Source organism: Phialemonium atrogriseum, assembly GCF_030411735.1.
Source record: "Phialemonium atrogriseum strain 8032-3 unplaced genomic scaffold QBC33scaffold_45, whole genome shotgun sequence".
NCBI classification, from domain to species: domain Eukaryota; kingdom Fungi; phylum Ascomycota; class Sordariomycetes; order Cephalothecales; family Cephalothecaceae; genus Phialemonium; species Phialemonium atrogriseum.
In genome coordinates, this window is record NW_026848182.1 from 106353 (window position 1) to 124473 (window position 18121).

Consider the following 18121-nt stretch of genomic DNA (forward strand, 5'->3'; position numbering starts at 1 on the left):
ACTGGGCTCATTCGTACTGACTGGTATTTTTACCATATTGTGGAGGACTTGCTTCAGCCATGAGGCAGGTAGGTGCACATATCGTGACCTGGCGGTTATGTCTAACCTAAGGCGGCAGGCCTAGCAGCAACGGCCAGTCAAGTTTTGAAACCAAGCAACACTCTATTGCATTTCTCAAGAAAAAGACACATACAAAAACGATACGTAGCAAACCATGGCTTGAACACGTCGAAACATTACACATGGCACCCATAGGAAACAAAAACAAACAGCCATCGAGTGATCCCCGGTCCACCCATTTCCCAAACGCCCACCAACAGCAGCCCCTTTTCCCAAACCCCCAGGGTATTAAGACCAAAGTATAAGACGAAGGATACGGAAGAGAGGGAGTAAAGAAAATCCCAAAGGATCATTGCTCCTCCTGGCCCGTGCTGCCCGTTTCTGGACATGGCGTGGCACTCCTTGCCGGCGCTTCCGCCTCGTCTTTTGCGCTGCCGCTCTCCCACAGCTCGAAGCTATCACCAGTCCCCTCCATGGGTTCCAACAGCGCCGCCTTGGCAGCCGGCTCTTCTTCGCCCATCAGCGCGTTGACGCTCATGTCCGGACTGAGCTTCACTTCAGTGGCAAAGTCGAAGGCATCGGGGGCCTGTGGTGGTGCCACTTCCTCGGCACTGGGCAGCACAGGGGCCGCTTGCACCTCGGCCTCGGCCTCAGCGCCCTCGTCTCCGACTATGATGACCAAGCTTGCGCTGTCGCAGCCCTCGGGGTAGTAGTCTGTAGGGTCCATCTCGACCAAGGGCCCACGCGCCTTCTCAATGGCCATCTGGTCACTATCCACAGCAGCAGCAGCCGCCCGTCGGGAAGCAGTAGTCTGGCTCACGTCGTCGGCGGGCGGGATGTTCTCTTTGTCGCGTCCCTCGGCTCGCTCGCGGCTCGCCTTGATCTCACTCTCCTCGTCGCTGCTGATGTCGAGAGTGCAGGTACCGTGCTGCAGCAGGTTGGTCATCTCCTGCTCGGGCGTGTCCTCGTGGATGTCGAAGAACCACGAGGACTTCACCTCAGGCTCGTGCAGCGAGGCGAAGCCGTCAGACCTGGAAGCCGACGACGCCGAGCCGCCCGAGTAACTGGGGATGGTGCCCTTCAGCGCCGCATCCAATGAGAACGGGGCGGCTGAGCCAAGGCCAAATGACGGAGGGTCCACCCGGCTGAAGGGTCCCCCAGTGCGGCGGCGGTTAGCCAAGATGCCAACACGCTTGGAGCCGCGAGTGGGAGACCGGCCCGCGGGAGCGGACAAGGGAGTGGACTTGGCGAGAGATGTGTTGAGTTTTGCCGCGGGCGACTTGGGCTGGAGGAACGAACGGGGTCGGGGGGTGGTGCTGGACGCGACGGGTTTGGTAGGACTGAGGACATCCTTGGGGAAGCTGGGCATAGAAGTGGCTTTAGTCAGGACGAAGGAGGATGCCTTGAGGTTTTCCTTGATCGGGAAGCCATCAGCAGCAGCACCCTTAGAACGCTTAGAGAAGACGGCTGGGTCGACATTTTCGAAGTCGTCTGCGTCAAGGACGTCGGCAGCTTTTCTTTTCACGGGAGTGTTCGAAGAGAGGGCTGGGCGAAAGGTTAGCAGAAGCCTCGAGATGCAGGCAGTGGAGTGTCAATCTTGTGTGTCACAGCATTTATATGTACGTGTGTACAGACACAGGTTGGAAAATGGGTCTTGTATCAAAGGGTGGCCAGAGCTGGGTGCTAATATGCCTCAGGAAGGAGGATGCAACAACGAGTGTGCGAATGTGGGGACGGGGAGCTTGGGACAGAATGGTGCCTTCTGGGGTGCTCGGTTTTTGGGTAGAGCAAACATACCATTCTGTCTGTTCTTCAGGCTCGTCAGGTTCTTCAGCCGAGCCCCATCGAGGGGAGCAAATGGCTGTCGGAGGATGGTCGCCATGGCGGAGCACTCGTAGCAATTGCTGGTGAAATTGTAGAATAGAAAGAGCCACGGGAATCAATTGCAATCAAATTGCTACCACAGCCCAAAGCCCTCCTGCGAGAGAATACGGTGCAGCGGATAGCAAATAGGGGGGACGATCCGCAGTGTGCAGACGTGTTTATTTGTTTTCCTTCCCCACGATTGCTTCAGGCGTCGAGAGACCAAGAAACTGGAGAATGGAAGCGGGAGGAGAGAAGCAGGTGGCGAGAGAGAGCGGGGTGGGAGGGAGGTGCACTATAAGGCTCCTATGGCACGAGGTGGTCTGCTGGTAGGTCGGGTTACTTGGGGGGGGTCACCCTCGACGCGGCCCGCTAGACGTGTAACTTTTTTTATGCGGTATGGTCTCTGGACTCGGGAGAAGCAGGATTTCGAGGCAGCGATCGTGAGACGTCGAGGCAGAAAAGAGCTGCAGGATGCTAGAGGTTGGTAGGGGAAGAGAAGGAAAAGGAGAGGAAATGCGCCCTGGCAAATTATTAGTCCAGAGGGGAAAGGGTGCTGGCCAAGGAGAGGTCGAGGAACAAAGGGAGGAAGACGCAGATCGGACAGCTGAGTTGGATGGAGTGGCGCCCAGACGCTCAGGCCTCTGACGGTAGCGAGAAGAGAGAGCTGCGAGGTGCTGTACGGATACGCGTGGGAGGTTCCTGCCAATGAAGGGAGAAGACTGCTGCAAGCGGCCGAGCGTGACGCCCTATCCAGTCAGATCAGTCAAATCAGGATGCCCGCGAAGCAAGTGCATGAAAGACAGTGAAAAGGGCACTGCCTCGAATATGCATGTTGGAATCCGGGAAAGCGCTGCAATCGCAGATCGTGGCTGCTACTGGCTGGAGGGGTTGCGTGGAACACGGGTGTTCCGTGTGCTAATCAATTTGGCGCCAATCAACGCGTCGGTGCCACGCCCCGCCCGAACGGGACCCCCTTTATTAGAACAGAACGCCCTGGTACCTGATCTCACCGTGTATCCGTTAGGTCTAACGAAAGTACCTCCCATTTTCCACCGCGTCTTGACACGCCCCAACGGCACACGGACCCCGCTTTTCCTCCCTGTTTCCACACGAAATCCTGCCGCCGTGGAATGGTCAATTCTTGTGGACATCAGGTAGCTGGAGAAAGAGCTACGTAACTTTGGGTAGGTAGGTACCTTGATAATCATGGTTGTCTCAAATGCAAAGTAAGATCGGCAGCTGCCAAAAACCGTGTCGTAGCCAGAGGAGAGCAAGGGGCATTCGCCCCGTTGCCCGCTTGTCTTTTGGATTCGATGGCGAGGAGGTCGCGTTTTATGCGGCCTCTTTCCAAACTTGAGGCCTCACACACAATGCACCACGTCGTCATCCATGCTGGGCTTTCCCATTGGCAATTGATGGCTTGTACCAAAACCTAAAGGCGCTTAGCTGAAATGTTGCAATACTCGCGGCTCAGCCGACGTCATAAAGGTTCCTTTACCATTCTGTGGTACTGCCGCTCCAGCTCCACAGTAGGAAAAAAGAATTCGGCCGAAGGGGGCCGCGGGAGTCCGAGTACCGGCCCCGCAAGTGGGGCCGATGTTCCCGGATGAGGACCCGGGCCATCAACATTGGATCACAGAAGCCGGCAGGTCAAGTTACAGTTCTTCTTGGGTTCCTTCAAAGGAAGGGAGCGCACTTGCCTACCTTATCTACCCGGATTTTCTGAGCTTCGTCTGCTTCCTTCGGTACCTAGGTGTAGATACTGTACCTTGGGCAGTTTTCGTTGCTCCTCGTCCTGTCGAGGTTCGGATTGTAATCACTTTCTGCGGGACTTGCTGCTTATCCCTCAGGATAGCATAGCCGGACTTTCTACTATCAGGGTTGAAGCGACTATAGCTAGCATTTAAGATACCTAGGTACCTGAGATAGGTACAGTTCTGAAGTACCTTAGGGGGGTCAAGGAAAAATAACCATCCATATTTTCCTCACCTCTACCTCTACCTCTGTCCCTGCCTCCACTTTTACTTCTCTCTCTGCCTCCATTCCCATCTCTGGGGGCCGTTATTCTAATCACTCGTACTCGTAACTCGTCTTCCCAACTTGAAGCTCACAAATATCAATCTCCGACAAGGACGAGAAGGACAAGATGGAGGAGGTCACAGGCTTTATCAACTACGACAATCTCTCGACGCTCTTTAAACTGGGCACCCTTGTCTTCATCGACGAGATGGACCAGCCGAGACTGTTCAAGCTACTCTCCTACGCTTATATTCCCGAAAATAACCCCGACCCTTGTCTTCGGCTCGACGGGGAATATGTCGACTATAACGGCGTTAACTTTGGGAGGCGATTGGTGCACTTCCGCATCCCCAAGTTCGTCGGCGACCTCGCAATTTCTGGCCTCACCGCTTTGCCCCTCCACCTTCACCCTGACCCAGAAGGTATCACTAAGCGTCTCCTTGAGCGTGGGCGTCGCTGGGAGTCCCACGCAGGCCGCAAGTTTTGCGAGTACAGGGGCATTGGCATCGACGCTGACGGCTCGCGGTCTAGCATTGACGGCCGCGTCATGGTCGACGCACATACATTCTTCCGCATCAATGCAGACACGGCATTTGTCGTTTGTCCTACTTTCCTCACGCCACTGACAGATGAGCAACTCCTCCTTGCCCCTCCAACAGTCCATGGTTTCTCCTTCAACACGAAGGGGTTCCTAGAACTACATGTCGACAACCTGTCTCCCATTGACTGGAACACTGGGTGCTTTGATCGACTTGTCTTGCCGAACCACCAGAAGGAGCTAGTGCAAGCCCTCGTGGCTGAGCACGCACAGCTCTCGGACCAGGAACATGAATTCAAGGACATCGTCAAGGGCAAAGGTCAAGGTCTAATCCTCCTCCTGCACGGCCCATCCGGGGTAGGCAAAACGCTCACGGCGGAGTGCATCGCCGAGTTCTCGCAGCGGCCGCTATACACCGTATCGCCGTGGGAGCTCGGCACGACGCCCGCAGAACTAGACAAGCGGCTCTCGTGGACGCTCGATATCGCCGAAACGTGGAACGCGGTGCTACTCATCGACGACGCCGACGTCTTCCTGGAGCACCGCCTCCCGCACGACACGGAACACGCCAGCCTCGTGTCCGTCTTCCTGCGCGCCCTCGAGCACTATAGTGGCGTCCTCTTCATGACGACCAACGGCCCCGTCAGTACCTTTGATGGAGCCTTTAAGAGCTGCATCCACGTCCCCCTCCGATACGGGAACCCGTTCGTTGCCAGTCGCTTGAAGATGTGGAAGAACTTCTTGGATGGCGTGCGCGGCGTCGACGTCGACGTGGACGAGCAGGGCTTCCGAAGGCTGGCAGCCAAGCCGCTCAACGGGCGACAGATCAGGAACGTGGCGCGCACGGCGACGAGCCTGGCCGCGTTCAGGAAGCGCAAGCTGGACTTGAAACAACTGGAGCAGGTCGTGGATATCCAGCTAGCGTTTGTGGAGGAATTCGACGCCGAGTTTGGTGAAGATGCTGACATGGGTTTTGAAGGTTGAAGTGAACTAGAGAAGAAATGGATGGGAGGGACGAGAGATTTCGAAGTTGTCACTATGGAACATCTTTTTTTCTCTTCCGGACTGCTCCTCCAAGGCGTCTTCTTTCACGGATACAAGCTATAAATGGTGGTTCAGCTTTCTATCACGTAAATTCATCCAGAGAGAGCTCTTTCCCGCTACATTCGTTCCCTCCGCCCCCTTTCCACGTGTACCTAAGGTGTGAAATGACAAGCTAGCTGCTGAATATTCCCCATAGCAGACGCCCGTCGCTTGGCACCGTCTAGATCCAACTTCCCTGTTCCCTCGCATCTTCTTTTGTGTCAGTATTCTTCGATCTCATGTCCAGTCTATTTTAGGCCACCAAATATCAAACGGCGGTGGGCGTCAAGAATCATTCTCACCATGGCGAATCCCGACTCATCGTCACGCTCGATGGCCGCTACGAGTGGCGTACTCGCAGAATTTAGCTTGTTTGGGTCTCATTCTTCTTGGAGGGAGGACATGGTGGGAGAGTGGATGCGGCGGCCGAGGACCTTTTGGAGCAAGGCTCGTTGCTTTGATAAACAGCCCGACGAGTAATTATTCCCTAGACCTTAACCAAGATGACCCCACGGATACTTGTCCTGGAAGAGCAACGCGTATCTTACATTTATGCACGTCTACATCAATTCATAGATGGAGTGCGATGGCATCAGAAAGAGACACTGACTAATTACGATGATAGAAGAAAAGAACAGTACAATAAACCATTTCAACCTGTTTCAATCTTAAACCCCAAGCACGGTATTAACCATAGAAACACATCGGCGGGGACAATACGAGCGCTAAGATTACTTGAAGAAGCGTAGCTACGATGATTTGCCACGTTACTCAATGCCATGAGCGCTGCCCGCCAGTAGCACTTGAAGCAGTTCACGACTGGTGCGCGCTCTGCGAGCGGTATGTGACGCTCTTAGGCGCATAAGTCTCTTTCCCAAGACCGAGGTAGAAGCTGAGATTTGCCGAATGTAGCATCATATACACCTCAAAGTCAAGGCACCAATAAGATCGGTTATTCGCTCGGCGGGTAGGTCTCCAATTGGGGATGCGGTCGAGATCGATCTCAAGAGTTAGGAGCGGCTGGGCCGAAGCTGAAATTGTGTCAACGAGTGCTAGAGATATGACACTAGTGGTAGTGTTTCGAGTCGGAGAGGACATACAAACACTCCGGAACCCAGGATGCTCCGGGAATTCAGGTGGTTCCGGTGAACCAGAAGAGTACACCTCGCAGCTGAGCGTTTTAGGGCGTGGTACGCCTGGTAATGCCTCCTTTTCAAAGGAGTAGCTGAATGGCTCAGCCCGATTATCTGGATATTTCTCGCCCTTCCGAGATCTGTTAGACAGCCCGGGAGCTAAGAGTCGGACTTTCATAGGTTGACATACCATCTTGGCGAACCACTCAAATCTGTCGATTGTGTCAGGCCGGCCGTCGGAGCCTTTGTTCCTAAGAGGCAGATTCAAGTATTAGGAATAGCGCCCTTGTGATAAGGGGAGATTTAAGCGTGCATGGATGACGCGTTGGTTGAGTCTACGAAGTGACTCACCTTCTTTTATAACCTCTCCGGTGAATCGTATTGGTATCATCATATTCCTCGTTGACCAAGATACCGTAATGCTTCGGTGCTGGTCTACCGACAACCCGTGGATAGATCCGCCCATTGTCTACATCATCCGGCTGCGTGCTTCCATTGTCCTGGTGGCGTGGAGGTCGCCTCCGGTGTTCTAGCTGTCCACGCTCAGTCAGTCTGGCTATTAGAGCCCCCTGAACGATTGCTACCCGGCTAGGCAAGTGTTAGCTCCCGGGGAGATCTTGTCTCTTGGCTCTCGCAAGACCGACCTGTTTTCAATTCTGCGAACCCCGATCCTGCCTCCCACGGCGATTTCGATCCGACTCTTTAAGTAGTCGTTTTCGCCAAAACCGCCGGCAAGAAGTACCTCCTTGACGTTTCCGGTGTCATTCACCTTCTGGACCACTAGATCCGTGATCCTCGAAATGACCTTATCAAAGACCTCGCGTCGCAACTCCTCGGCAGTAATTGAGAGTCTGTTGTTTCTGATTCCAGAATCTGTGCTATCCCCGAATCCGAAAGCGTCGATGTTATAGTTGCGATCTTCGCCGGTGAAGGTAGGCTTAATCCGCTTCTCGAAGTTTTCGTTAACCGCGGACTTGAACCAGCGTTGTTGCCATTCCTCCAAGGCCTCGTAGTTCAGACCAATCTTCTTCTCAAGGTACGCTTCGAAGATCCTGTTGAGCAGACTGGATCCACAGACTCCGCCAGACGGAGTCGAGACTCGGTCCAGGTCAATGTATTCGCCCCAATTGGTCACGCGGTAGGACGAGAGATCGACAGTCCTAGACAGCGTCGGCCAGGCATCAGTTGAATTGTTCCTAAACTCATCAATAATCTCAGGACCTGAGCACACTCACCCGCCGCCCGCGTCGCAAATGACAAACGTGTCCCCTTCCTTCATTCCAAGCTTTGGCATTGAGGTGAGAGCATAGATGCCAGCTGCTTCCGGTTCTGCGATAATCTGGATTTCGTCAACCTTGTTAGGGTCGCCCAAAAATGCTTCGGCGGCGTAGGCCCTCGTGGCGTCTTGTGCCTCCTCGCTCCACATGGCCGGCACAGTGATGATGTATTCCCTTGGGAGCTCGTAGAACTTGTTGTTATTGTACGGGATGAGGTGCCTCTCCGTGGCCTCCTTCACTTTCTTCAGGTAGTCAACCACGAGTTGCCTACACCTCTTTCCCCTGACCGGAGGCAGAGCTGTCTTGCTGGGGAAATCTCGCAGAAGGCTGGACTCAGTGGCTCGTTGATCTTCGACCTCAGGGCAGAGTCCTAGTTTGAACCACTCGTGGATTTTAGTGTCCGGCTCCAGATCTTGTAGCTCCCAGCCCCACTTGACCCCATCATTTGCATATTGCAAGATGCTGAGCCGCGGTTAGATATGGCCTACCTCCAGTCAAGGGACTCTCAATAACCATGAAAGCCCCAGACTGCCAGGTTGGTGACTTACGTGGGTACCTTCTGCCCAGTCAATCCTCTCCCCCAGTCGGTTATGAGGTGCTGGTTCTGTGGCTGAAGGCATAATCATGTTCAGCACGCGTGTATCCAGCATCGACTTGAGGTACCATCAAACGTACCTCATTCGTGTTGGCCCAGGCCACAGCAGAGAAGGTTGTCCCTAGGCATAACATGATGTTAGGCAAATTCCAGGTATGTGAGGAAGTCCGCATTCTGACCGAAGTCCACTGCAATCAAGTTCTTTGAGCCGCCCAATACAGGCCCACTAGGTCCACCCCGGCTTCTCGTGTCGGTACGTGTCGCCATTGTCGACCACGATGAGCTTGACAGTTGCATGCACCAGTGGTCCTTGAGCTCTGAGCTTGTCAGTGCTGTACCGTTCGTATGGGACAAGCCGCGGGCTAGAAGTTGAGATCGGGTAAAATATGTTACGCGGGAAGAATAAACTATGTTTCGGCTGCAGAAGATTCATTCGAACGAGGGGCGCATTCAGTTCAAAAATGGTCTGAACTGGATCAGGCTGAGCCCGGAGCCTGGAGCCTAGGGGCTAGCGGCCGGCCCGGCACTCGCAAGGCACGACGGAAGGCTCTCTAAGCAGGCTGCACTTGGTGAAAATCCCGCACCTCCTCGAGATTCCGGCGTATCAGAAACCAGAAGTCATTTGCCGTGTTTATCGTGCAGGTAAATGGGTGTCGAGAGCAACGAATGGGGTCGAGAATGCAACGCCTCTTGGACGCAATGATGGTGACACCACACAATTGCGAGATTTTCTGGGCTGATGGGGGGATGGCCCAACGCATGCAGGAGAGGGGATGTCGGCTATGGGGTCGACACGTCACATCAGGCAGCTTCGCGAGTCGGGCCCAGCTCTGAGTGGTACAGCATTAGTAGAACGCAACCGGCAAGAGATTTCACTTCAACGCTGCAAAGCACATCAAGGGGCAAGAAGTAAACTCCGCTTGGGCGTCGTAAAACCCTCCTTAGTCAATGCAGTGAGACTGTAAACCCAATTCGCTATTGCAACAGTGGATTTTAGCTGAGGCTTTCACTCCCTTGGCGGCACTTTGGAATTGTTCCTTCAACAAACCCGAGTGGTTTCATTAGGTATGGACAGAAGCCGCTCACTGTTACAAGGACCAGCATCCGGCCCAGTTTGCTAACGATCTATATTGTAGGAAAGTGCCTCGGCAGCGTCAAACCTTTCTCGCTTCGCTTGCAGATCCATACGCCCCTCTGTTAGTCCCAATCGACTCCAAGATGGCGTTGCAGTTGCCAGAGGATTGGCCTTTAGATGCTCAAGAGAGAGTCCAAGACCTCATTCAAGAAAATAACAGGCTCGTGGCTAGAGTCATGACGCTGGAGCATCAAGGCAGCCAAATCACGGATATCGAACTACGCGATAGGTTTGGTAAGCTATACAATGCCATCTTCGAATGGGTTCGAGACGTCCAAAAAGATCTCGAGGAAGAGGGATGGGATTTCGAAGGCTTCCGAGAAAAGCTTCAGGGAGTTCCCGACGAACTGGTGGAACTCCTCAGGAGCACGGAGCATCCTCCCGGTCTCGACTCAGATCGACTCTTTGGATGGGCACAGTGGCTGGCGAGGCAGAGCACTAGCATCTCCGTCGTACTCACCCTCGTTATCTGGCGTTTTATAGAGAAGAGAATCTTCGATTTGCAGATTCCCTTCGGCTTGGACCTCCCTCCCGAAGCTGGCAAAGTACTCAGTGCCATCATGGAAAACATGCAGACTGATGAGGGCGAGTGTAAGTGAACTGGATTGGCTATTATTGGTGCCCGGGCTCTTTCAAATACACAAGTAACTCGCTAACCTCTCCTTATGGCCAACAAAGCATCTGCGTATACATGGAGATCGGATACGATGACGGCTTTGCTGCACACGAATATGACTCGGGACCGTACGGTGCAGCGTACTAGGGAATTACTAGAGGCTCTGCCGGATGAGTGGCCTCTCGCCGACATCAGCAACCAGCTTTCCCGGGCTCATCTTAGCGGCCTCGAAAAGGATGTCATTGGGGAGGCAGTCAAACTCCAACAGAACATGCATTGCACGACGTCTAAATACGTCCAAGATTACCCGGAGATATTATGGGGGGCTCCTCTAGATGAGGGAGAGTCACGCAAGTGGAATCTTCGAAGCATTACCCAATGGATCCCAGTCGAGCGGCACCGCGGCATCAAAGGGACTTTCCAGTGCCTCTTTCCAGCCATATTCAGGTCGAGGAGCGGCGGAGAGGATCGTGTCCTTGTGGTCAAACCCGTAGTTTTGGTGTTTGATGAGATCGGACGCAACAGTACGACAGCACCACTACCAAATGTCCAACGGCGGGAGCGAAGCCAGTCGCCGGCACCACCACCACCACCACCGCGCCACGCCGTTTCGCACATCCCTTCACACGGGGCCAGCAACCACGATGGAGCGAGGGAGCGCAACTCTCGAGCCGGTAAAAGGAACACGGCTGAGCCGGCGGAGCGTGAGAAGTTGTCCAGAGACGCAGGCAGGGCACGTACTTGGCCTAAACAACCATCAGCCAAGCACCGAAGCAGGCGGAGATCGACGCAGGATTCTGTCCCTCTAGTCACCGAGAGTCAATCCCGCAGCTCTTCGGCTCGGAGCAGCTTTTCGGAGTCGAGCAACGGAGATAAACACTTATCTCGGCACAAGATAAAGCAACAGCAGACAACCACGCATGACTCTCGTGCCGATGCGGGGCGAAAACCAGCCGGGCACAAGGCAAGTCTACGGCAGGCGACTCCCGGAGCTGAGACGGACGCGGAGGAGAGGAGCGACGATGACAACTCAACCACTCCTCGACAAACTACCGAGCAATTACACAGGAAGGAGGAATCAAGTCGGCAGGCTAGCGACGACGTTGGCTCACACAGTGAAGCGCCTCAGTCACGCGTGGTACACATGGAGTCCACGCAATTCCCTTATTATCTCGAGAGTAATTGGAGAACGGACACCGACTATGGGCAGCTCCCTGAGTAAGACTATGATCACGGGCATAGGTGAGGATAAGACATCAACAGACAAATGGCAATAAACTTCAATTGATACTGTGTGTCGGTCGGAACGCATGCGGTGTCCATCTCGCGATGACACCTTTCTTCAAACTGAAAGAAATGAGCGGAACGCCGTTCGGGACGGGTTTTGAGAGCTCAGTAACTCTATCTCCGATGTCGCGGAAAGATTCGTGGAGGCACATCCTCTGCGGATCGAGGCGAGCTTTCGCGTGTATTTCCTCCAGGCGGTGATAACGGACGCGACGTGGTCGTGGTACTGCCCCAGCCACGCCTTGTGGCCGCGGTGCGGAGCCACCAGAGCAGAAGCACGAGGCTCGTCCCGAGGAAAGCTCCGAGAACGATGAGTGCTTTCTGCGCAGAGTCTAAACCGCCGCCGCCACCGCCGCCGCCGCTGCCGCCGCCGCCGCCGCTGTTGCTGTCGTCAGACGAAAGGCTGGTGGGCTGCGGCGCGTCGGCGCTAGGGACCGGCCTCCAGTTGCTCGTGATGGTCCCCAGCAGGATTGTGGTGAGTTCTGCGTACGAGTTCCGCGTGATAGTGAGGGTGACGTAGTAAGGGACTCCATTCTGGGACGCTCGTTGTGCGGGAGCCGCGGCATCAACAACAGTTGGGATCGTGGGTGGGTGCAGGCGAGGCTGCGGCTGATGGGTAGAAGTGGGTATGGGGGGAAGGCTTTCGGTGAGGATCGTCGGAAAGGCGAGCACGGGCATCGTCTAATGAAAACGCAGAATACAGTGCTATTGGTACGATCGAGGAAAGTTGCAGCGAGAGGAAGTGAGGATTTGATCCTCAGCCAGAAGGAAGCTCCGAAGATCCTGCCTCTCTCTGCCCCAGCTGCCAATGCATTGGCCGAAGACGTGGCCGAAGACGCTGTTGAATGTCATCATAGGCCGTCTGCGAGGGTTGGCCGGTACAAACGTACGACATGCGCACCTCGCAGGTGCTGTCGTGTCCCGGTCCACACCTCCACTTGGCAGCCTCCCTGGCATGCCTTCCCATCGATTATACTATGGAATGGATGGAATTAGTTCGGGTCGGGATAGGCTACATAGGTGGTATTACCCCAGGCTGCGACCTGCGCGGGCACCACCTAACACCGCACTCGTGGTGACACACAGCTAGGATGCTGGGTCAGGTTGTTGGCTGCCAGCGCAGTCGAGCGAACGACATGGTGGCAAGCAGCTGAAAAAACCCAATGCAACAGACACCCATCGGGAGCGGAAAACGCATCAGCCGGCAAATTAGACCCCTAAAACACTAATTAGCTTGCAGCTTGTGGTGTTGTCGGCGGCCTCCCTGCAGAACGGCGCAGTAGCGCCTAGTAGCAGAAGGGAAAGAAGGCTGCGGGGAAGCAGGCTGAGAGGGCGAGGAAGCAGGCTGCGAGGGCGAGGAAGCAGGCTGCGCAGAAGATGGCGAGCAAAAGAGGGAGGGTGACCACGGAGGCTGAAAATCCTAGGCGTTTCTAGGCCCCGGGAGCCACTGCTCCAGGAGTTTCTCTTTTCATCGGTGCCAGGGCCTCTCACGTCATTTCAAGGGAGGGCATACATCCACACCTACGTGACTTGCACTAGTATAACCCTAACCCTGTTTCAAATCCGAGGCAGTTACAGCTGGGAGAATTTACTGCGACAAATTACCACTAAAGTTCACTAATTTTCAGGATATAAGGATCTATATACTACTACTAAAACCAACTACCATTCAGCGCATAAGAATTCTACTGCTATTTAAATACTAGGAGAATAAAGATTGCTATGCCAAAGTAGGTTGCCATTGCTATTGCTATTGCTATTGGTTATCAATAGCAATAGCAACAATAACAGCAATAGCAGATAGTAACATTAATGGCGATAGTAATGGCAGCGATAATGCTGGCGATAGTCATGGCAATAGCAGCAACAGCGACAGTGATCGTGACGCTGGCGACAGCGCTAGCGACAGTAGCAGCAACAGTGACAGTGATAGTAATGCGAGCGACAGCACTGGCGACAGTAGCAGCAACAGCGACAGCGACAGTGACTGCCGGCGACAGCGCCGGCGACAGCGCAGCGACAGACAATGTTGGCAACAGTGACAGTCCGGCTGCTCTGACATAATTTTTGGCAGGCTGATGCCAGTTGCCGAGTCACGTGGGGACGCGATCAGGACGAGGACGCGGAGGTTGAGATTTGCTTGTTGAGTGCAACGCCGCTGTGATATCCGATGTACCGCTGTTCACCACGGAATGGCGATTGTAGGAAGCGGAACGGTCGAAAGTGAAGTGAAAATGAGAAGATGACTGCGCCGAGCAAGGGTGGATGACTAGAGCCCTCCGACATTTGACCTCACTCTCCAGTCACCTAAAGCGCTAAATTATCAGCCCGTAAGCATCCCTGACGATCTCCCTCGGCCCCACCCGGGCCGCTGGCCGGGTAGCTGCGTAGCTCAGCCTCTCCCGCGAGATGGCGGGATAATCTTACCAAGAGCGATAAAGCTGCATGTTTCCTCTTTAATAATTCTGCGGAGGAGGCGCAGCTGTCTGTAAGGGGGGTGGCGTGTTTAGAAATACCACCCTCTAAATATTCTAGTCCAATGATTTCCCCCACGGCGTAATTCTACGCCGCCTTATGGGGGGCTCACACGGCTGAAGCGACATGCTGATAGGACGGAGATCTTGCCATTTTGGGGGTTATCCGTACTTCGCCTGGGGTCAATGCAGTTAGTCAAGTTGTTGTGTGGGTTATTATTAGACAACATCTGCTGATGGAGGTAGGTACTTAGGCCTACGTCGCCCAAGTCTCACATCCAACTCCGTCTCATGTGTCCGCCCTCACCGATCATCACCTAAAAGGTCTTGGGGAGAGCGACAGAACCGGGCCATATCCCAGCCACAAATCCAACCCGCCAGATACTCAAGCCCAGATCCGATCAGATCGTAAAATAGCCACAATGGGCGACGGAAACAAGACCGCCGTGGCGACCACCACCGAGGTGCCGCCTCCCGCCTACCAGCCGCCGCCTCCCACCGTCACGGATGCGCCGCCGACCCCTCGGGGCCAGCCCGAGATTCAGCACTACGCATCGCCGCCGGCCGAAGTCTACGGCTCGCAGCCCGGTGCGATGCCCCCGCAGATGCAAATGGCCGCCATGTCCATGTCTTCCTCGTCGTCGCCCGCGGGACAGCACATACAGATGATGCCCATGGGCCCAGGGCAGCAGCAGCAAGCCTTTGTTGCCGGCAACTTCCACCCACAGCAACAGCAGCAGTACCAGCAATACCCACAGCAGCAGCAGCAGCAGCAGTACCAGCACCACCAGCAGCAACAACAACCGTGGATGGTGGGCACCCAGCAGGGCATGGGGCCTTACGGTCCGAGACAACACCAACAGTTCCAGACAATGCAGTCGCCATCCCCCTACGTGATGTCCATGCCATATAACCAGCAACAGCCCCAGATCATCGTGGTCGGGGGCGGCCAGCCGGTGCAGCAGCAGGAGCCGAAGACGATGGTGATAAACAATAATAACAACAACAATAATAGCCAGATGATGCAACAGCAGCAGCAGCACCACCGAAACGACGATCTTTGTGCCGGGGCGTGTTGTGGGGCTTGTTTGGCTTGTGCATGCTGCACGATTATGTGAAGAGTAGGTGAAAGAGGAGGTGGGACAGTTACGAAAGCCAGTGGTGAGAGGTTCATTGGGATGAAAGGAGTTGGGGCGTTTAAAGTCACGTACGATTCGAACCTAATTTAGGATATCCAAGACACTGTTTTAGGGCAACAGACGTGTCGTAATCTCATATAATATTCCCAGTACAAATGGAACACACACCGCCTTATTTTCAAGTTCCAGCCTCTAAGGATAGACCGATAGAGGGCAGGCAGTATCTCTATTTATATAGCGATATGTTGACGAGTGCCCAGTCCTGGAATTCCGATTGCCTACCCACCGCACTTTCTCAACTCGCGTTGTGAGCTGGCATAGATTTGCGTTGCGCTTTGTGGAGTAAAGGATCCCCTCTTGCCAACCTGGGCCTACTCCTCCACCCTTCCTCCCCATCATCTTCACGTCAACCTAATATCAGAACTCAGCGCCCAAGCCGGTCCAACGGGTCATCTCCTGGCAAAATAAACCCGAGTGACAGTCTGCCAAAATGGAGTCTAAACTGTGCCGCAAGCTCGTCAAAGGGTGAGTGAAGAGTGGAGCAGAACCATCTGAGATCCTCCTTAACCATATCCCACCTCCAGGTTGCTCTCCACGCGCGACTACTCGGGCTGCACCATCGTTTGCGGCAGCGACCAACACCTGGTGCACAAAGCCATAATCTGCCCCCAGTCACCCTTCTTCAAGGCCGCCTTCGCGCATGATATGAAGGTAATGAGATCCTCCCCCGCCAGGAACATTGCCATCAGAAATTCGGCCAGTTGCTAAAACCAGGTGTTTAGGAAAACGCCACAGGCACTGTTAACCTCGAGGAAGACGACCCCGAGGTCGTGAAAACGATGGTTTACTACTTTTACCATAACGACTATCAGGCCCCTCCGCGCAACAGTGGTTGTGAGAGCAACAACAACTCCATAGGCACCGTCCAGCCCCCTGGGCCCAACCTCCTCCACCACTCTCGAGTCTACGCCCTCGCCGAGAAATACGGCATCCCATCGCTCAAAGTCCTGGCGGTCAAGAAGTTCACGGACGAAACCAATCACTGGCGGAAGCACGAAGACTTCGCCAAGGCCGCGCGAGAAATCTACACCGCCACGCCCGACCATGACCGTGGCATGAGGGATGCCGTGGTGGATACGATCAGGGTGTACCGCGACCTGCTGGATGATGATGACATCGAGTCGGTTCTAAGGGACACACGGCTTGCGTATGACCTAGTCATAGACCTTCGTGACGACCCAGAGTACTGACCAACCATGGCAAGCAGCAGGATTGCGCTTAGAGGGAGCGAATCGTATGCCACAGCTGCAATGCACCGTTCAGAGACCCCTTGCAGCATGTCTTCTCTGCAGCTGGCTTGATGAGGGTGGACTGGTAGTCAAATATCAAACAGCATAAATTCTATCAAAAGCCAACTTTCCCCCAAAGTCTAAAGATGTTCGTAAACATCATGAGCAACCGCTGAAAAATACCAATCATACCACACCACTCCCTCTGCAAACCCCGACATCACCACTTGATCTTCTTCTGTGGGAAGAACTCGTCAATCAACTCGAGGTAATACGGCTGATTCTGCTTGTCAGCAATCGTGCTACTAATAATAATGCTCCATCCCGCAAGGATTGCAATAAACTCACCTTCAGCTCCTCCACGCTGGGCACATCATCGCTCTTACTGTACAAGTCGTACGGGTTGAACGCCCGCACAGCCTTGAGCATGTCCCAATCCCTCTCCTCCATGAGCGCCGTGTACGCACCCCCAGAGTGCCAGGAGTAGAAGGAGTGGTACCTGATCATGGCGAGGGCCTCTGGCGGCAGCGTCGACTGGTCGCGGACAACGCGGTACAGGTACTCGTCGTGGCCCCACGACATCATGACATTGTCGAGCCCGCACCCGGGCGAGTAGACGCCAAGCTCGGACGAGTAGGCCGGGTCGGCCGAGTCCGGGTTGGCGGCGAAGGCTTCCGGGTAGATGTTGCGCTCGTCGAAGCGGCACCCGACGGGGAAGGTGTCGCCCACCACGTCCCACTGGCCCTGCGCGCCGTCGAAGAAGAGCATCAGCTTGCCCAGGTCGTGGATCAGCCCCGTCAGCTGCATCCAGCGCGGCTTTCCGTCGCGCCGGATCGCCTCGGCGCTCTGCAGCAGGTGCTGGATCTGGCCGAGCGACGTGTCCGGGTCCGACTCGTCGATCAGCGTGTCCAACTTCTCCATCGCCTCCCATACTGTCAGCTCGGGCCGCACCCGCGCCGCGCTGTGGAACCGGTTGCGCGCCGCGAGGTTGTACGCCACGGTCTGCTTCGCGTGCTGCTCGCGGTAGAAGTCCCGCACCCGGTCCTGCGCCGCCTCGTATTGCCGGAACTGGCTCTTGTCTTTGGCTGCGTCAAACTGCGACTCTGCGTCGTACTCGGCATCGAGCTCCGCTTTCCTCTGGCTGGCCTGGGCTTTCAGGACATTGACCTCGTCAACGGCATCCGAAATTGCCTCGAGAGCGCGGCCATCGGGCTCGTCCAGGCCATAGATGGCAGAGGGTGCCATGGCAGGTTAGGATAAGAAAGGGTTGAAGGAAGGAGGTGGTGTGCGAGAGCTGTGAGAACTTGGAAGATTGTTCGATTATTGCTCAGGAGAAAGCTTGAAAGTCGGGCTGTTCTGGATCAAGGACAACGAAGAGGCAAGAAGATAAATAAATTCACCAGAGGAAGGTGCAAAGGGAGGCTGTGAGCTGGGCCCATTTTTAAAAATCCTTCGCCATGGCTCATGATCAACAAAGACTCTGACGATTTGCTAGAGCGCTGTTGTGTTATCAAACGGTTTCCACTCTTCTGCAAGTTTTAGACACACTTCATCATCGTCAAGTGTTGTGCCTGGGGTTTCTGCGTTGGGATCGACTCGGCGAACTTTGC

General features: G+C 54.7%; 8 protein-coding genes across 8 annotated transcripts; 4 read left to right on the top strand and 4 right to left on the bottom strand.

Moving 5' to 3' along the window:
• Positions 1-74: 74 nt before the first annotated feature.
• QBC33DRAFT_290095 (uncharacterized protein) lies at positions 75-2286 on the bottom strand. The gene is made up of 2 exons (XM_060423331.1): positions 1858-2286; positions 75-1605 (listed from the first exon to the last, which is right to left on the bottom strand). Exons 1-2 carry the CDS (start codon positions 1940-1942, stop codon positions 410-412), a joined length of 1281 nt encoding a protein of 426 aa, XP_060278416.1. The 5' UTR covers positions 1943-2286; the 3' UTR covers positions 75-409.
• Positions 2287-4072: 1786 nt separating this feature from the next.
• QBC33DRAFT_574436 (P-loop containing nucleoside triphosphate hydrolase protein) lies at positions 4073-5467 on the top strand (the record flags this gene model as incomplete). Its single annotated transcript, XM_060430754.1, has 1 exon — positions 4073-5467. The coding sequence occupies one exon, from the start codon at positions 4073-4075 to the stop codon at positions 5465-5467; it is 1395 nt and encodes a 464-aa protein (XP_060278417.1).
• An 880-nt stretch (positions 5468-6347) lies between these two features.
• QBC33DRAFT_290228 (Hsp70 family chaperone) lies at positions 6348-8995 on the bottom strand. Its single transcript, XM_060423333.1, has 9 exons — positions 8751-8995; positions 8652-8692; positions 8525-8586; positions 7935-8438; positions 7344-7859; positions 7051-7287; positions 6890-6950; positions 6667-6829; positions 6348-6597 (listed from the first exon to the last, which is right to left on the bottom strand). The coding sequence occupies exons 1-9, from the start codon at positions 8866-8868 to the stop codon at positions 6380-6382; spliced, it is 1920 nt and encodes a 639-aa protein (XP_060278418.1). The 5' UTR covers positions 8869-8995; the 3' UTR covers positions 6348-6379.
• Positions 8996-9379: 384 nt separating this feature from the next.
• QBC33DRAFT_552640 (uncharacterized protein) lies at positions 9380-11722 on the top strand. Its single transcript, XM_060429324.1, has 3 exons — positions 9380-9636; positions 9708-10297; positions 10385-11722. Exons 2-3 carry the CDS (start codon positions 9790-9792, stop codon positions 11542-11544), a joined length of 1668 nt encoding a protein of 555 aa, XP_060278419.1. The 5' UTR covers positions 9380-9636; positions 9708-9789; the 3' UTR covers positions 11545-11722.
• Position 11723: 1 nt separating this feature from the next.
• Positions 11724-12287, bottom strand: QBC33DRAFT_564032 (uncharacterized protein; the record flags this gene model as incomplete). The annotated part of the gene is made up of 1 exon (XM_060430325.1): positions 11724-12287. One exon carries the CDS (start codon positions 12285-12287, stop codon positions 11724-11726), a length of 564 nt encoding a protein of 187 aa, XP_060278420.1.
• A 1762-nt stretch (positions 12288-14049) lies between these two features.
• Positions 14050-15425, top strand: QBC33DRAFT_552645 (uncharacterized protein). The gene is made up of 2 exons (XM_060429325.1): positions 14050-14274; positions 14330-15425. The coding sequence occupies exon 2, from the start codon at positions 14506-14508 to the stop codon at positions 15199-15201; it is 696 nt and encodes a 231-aa protein (XP_060278421.1). The 5' UTR covers positions 14050-14274; positions 14330-14505; the 3' UTR covers positions 15202-15425.
• QBC33DRAFT_602032 (uncharacterized protein) lies at positions 15300-16472 on the top strand (the record flags this gene model as incomplete). The annotated part of the gene is made up of 3 exons (XM_060432135.1): positions 15300-15747; positions 15807-15933; positions 16005-16472. The coding sequence occupies exons 1-3, from the start codon at positions 15713-15715 to the stop codon at positions 16470-16472; spliced, it is 630 nt and encodes a 209-aa protein (XP_060278422.1). The 5' UTR covers positions 15300-15712.
• A 129-nt stretch (positions 16473-16601) lies between these two features.
• On the bottom strand, positions 16602-17989 carry QBC33DRAFT_290298 (inositol oxygenase). Its single transcript, XM_060423334.1, has 2 exons — positions 16860-17989; positions 16602-16788 (listed from the first exon to the last, which is right to left on the bottom strand). The coding sequence occupies exons 1-2, from the start codon at positions 17754-17756 to the stop codon at positions 16732-16734; spliced, it is 954 nt and encodes a 317-aa protein (XP_060278423.1). The 5' UTR covers positions 17757-17989; the 3' UTR covers positions 16602-16731.
• Positions 17990-18121: the final 132 nt, after the last annotated feature.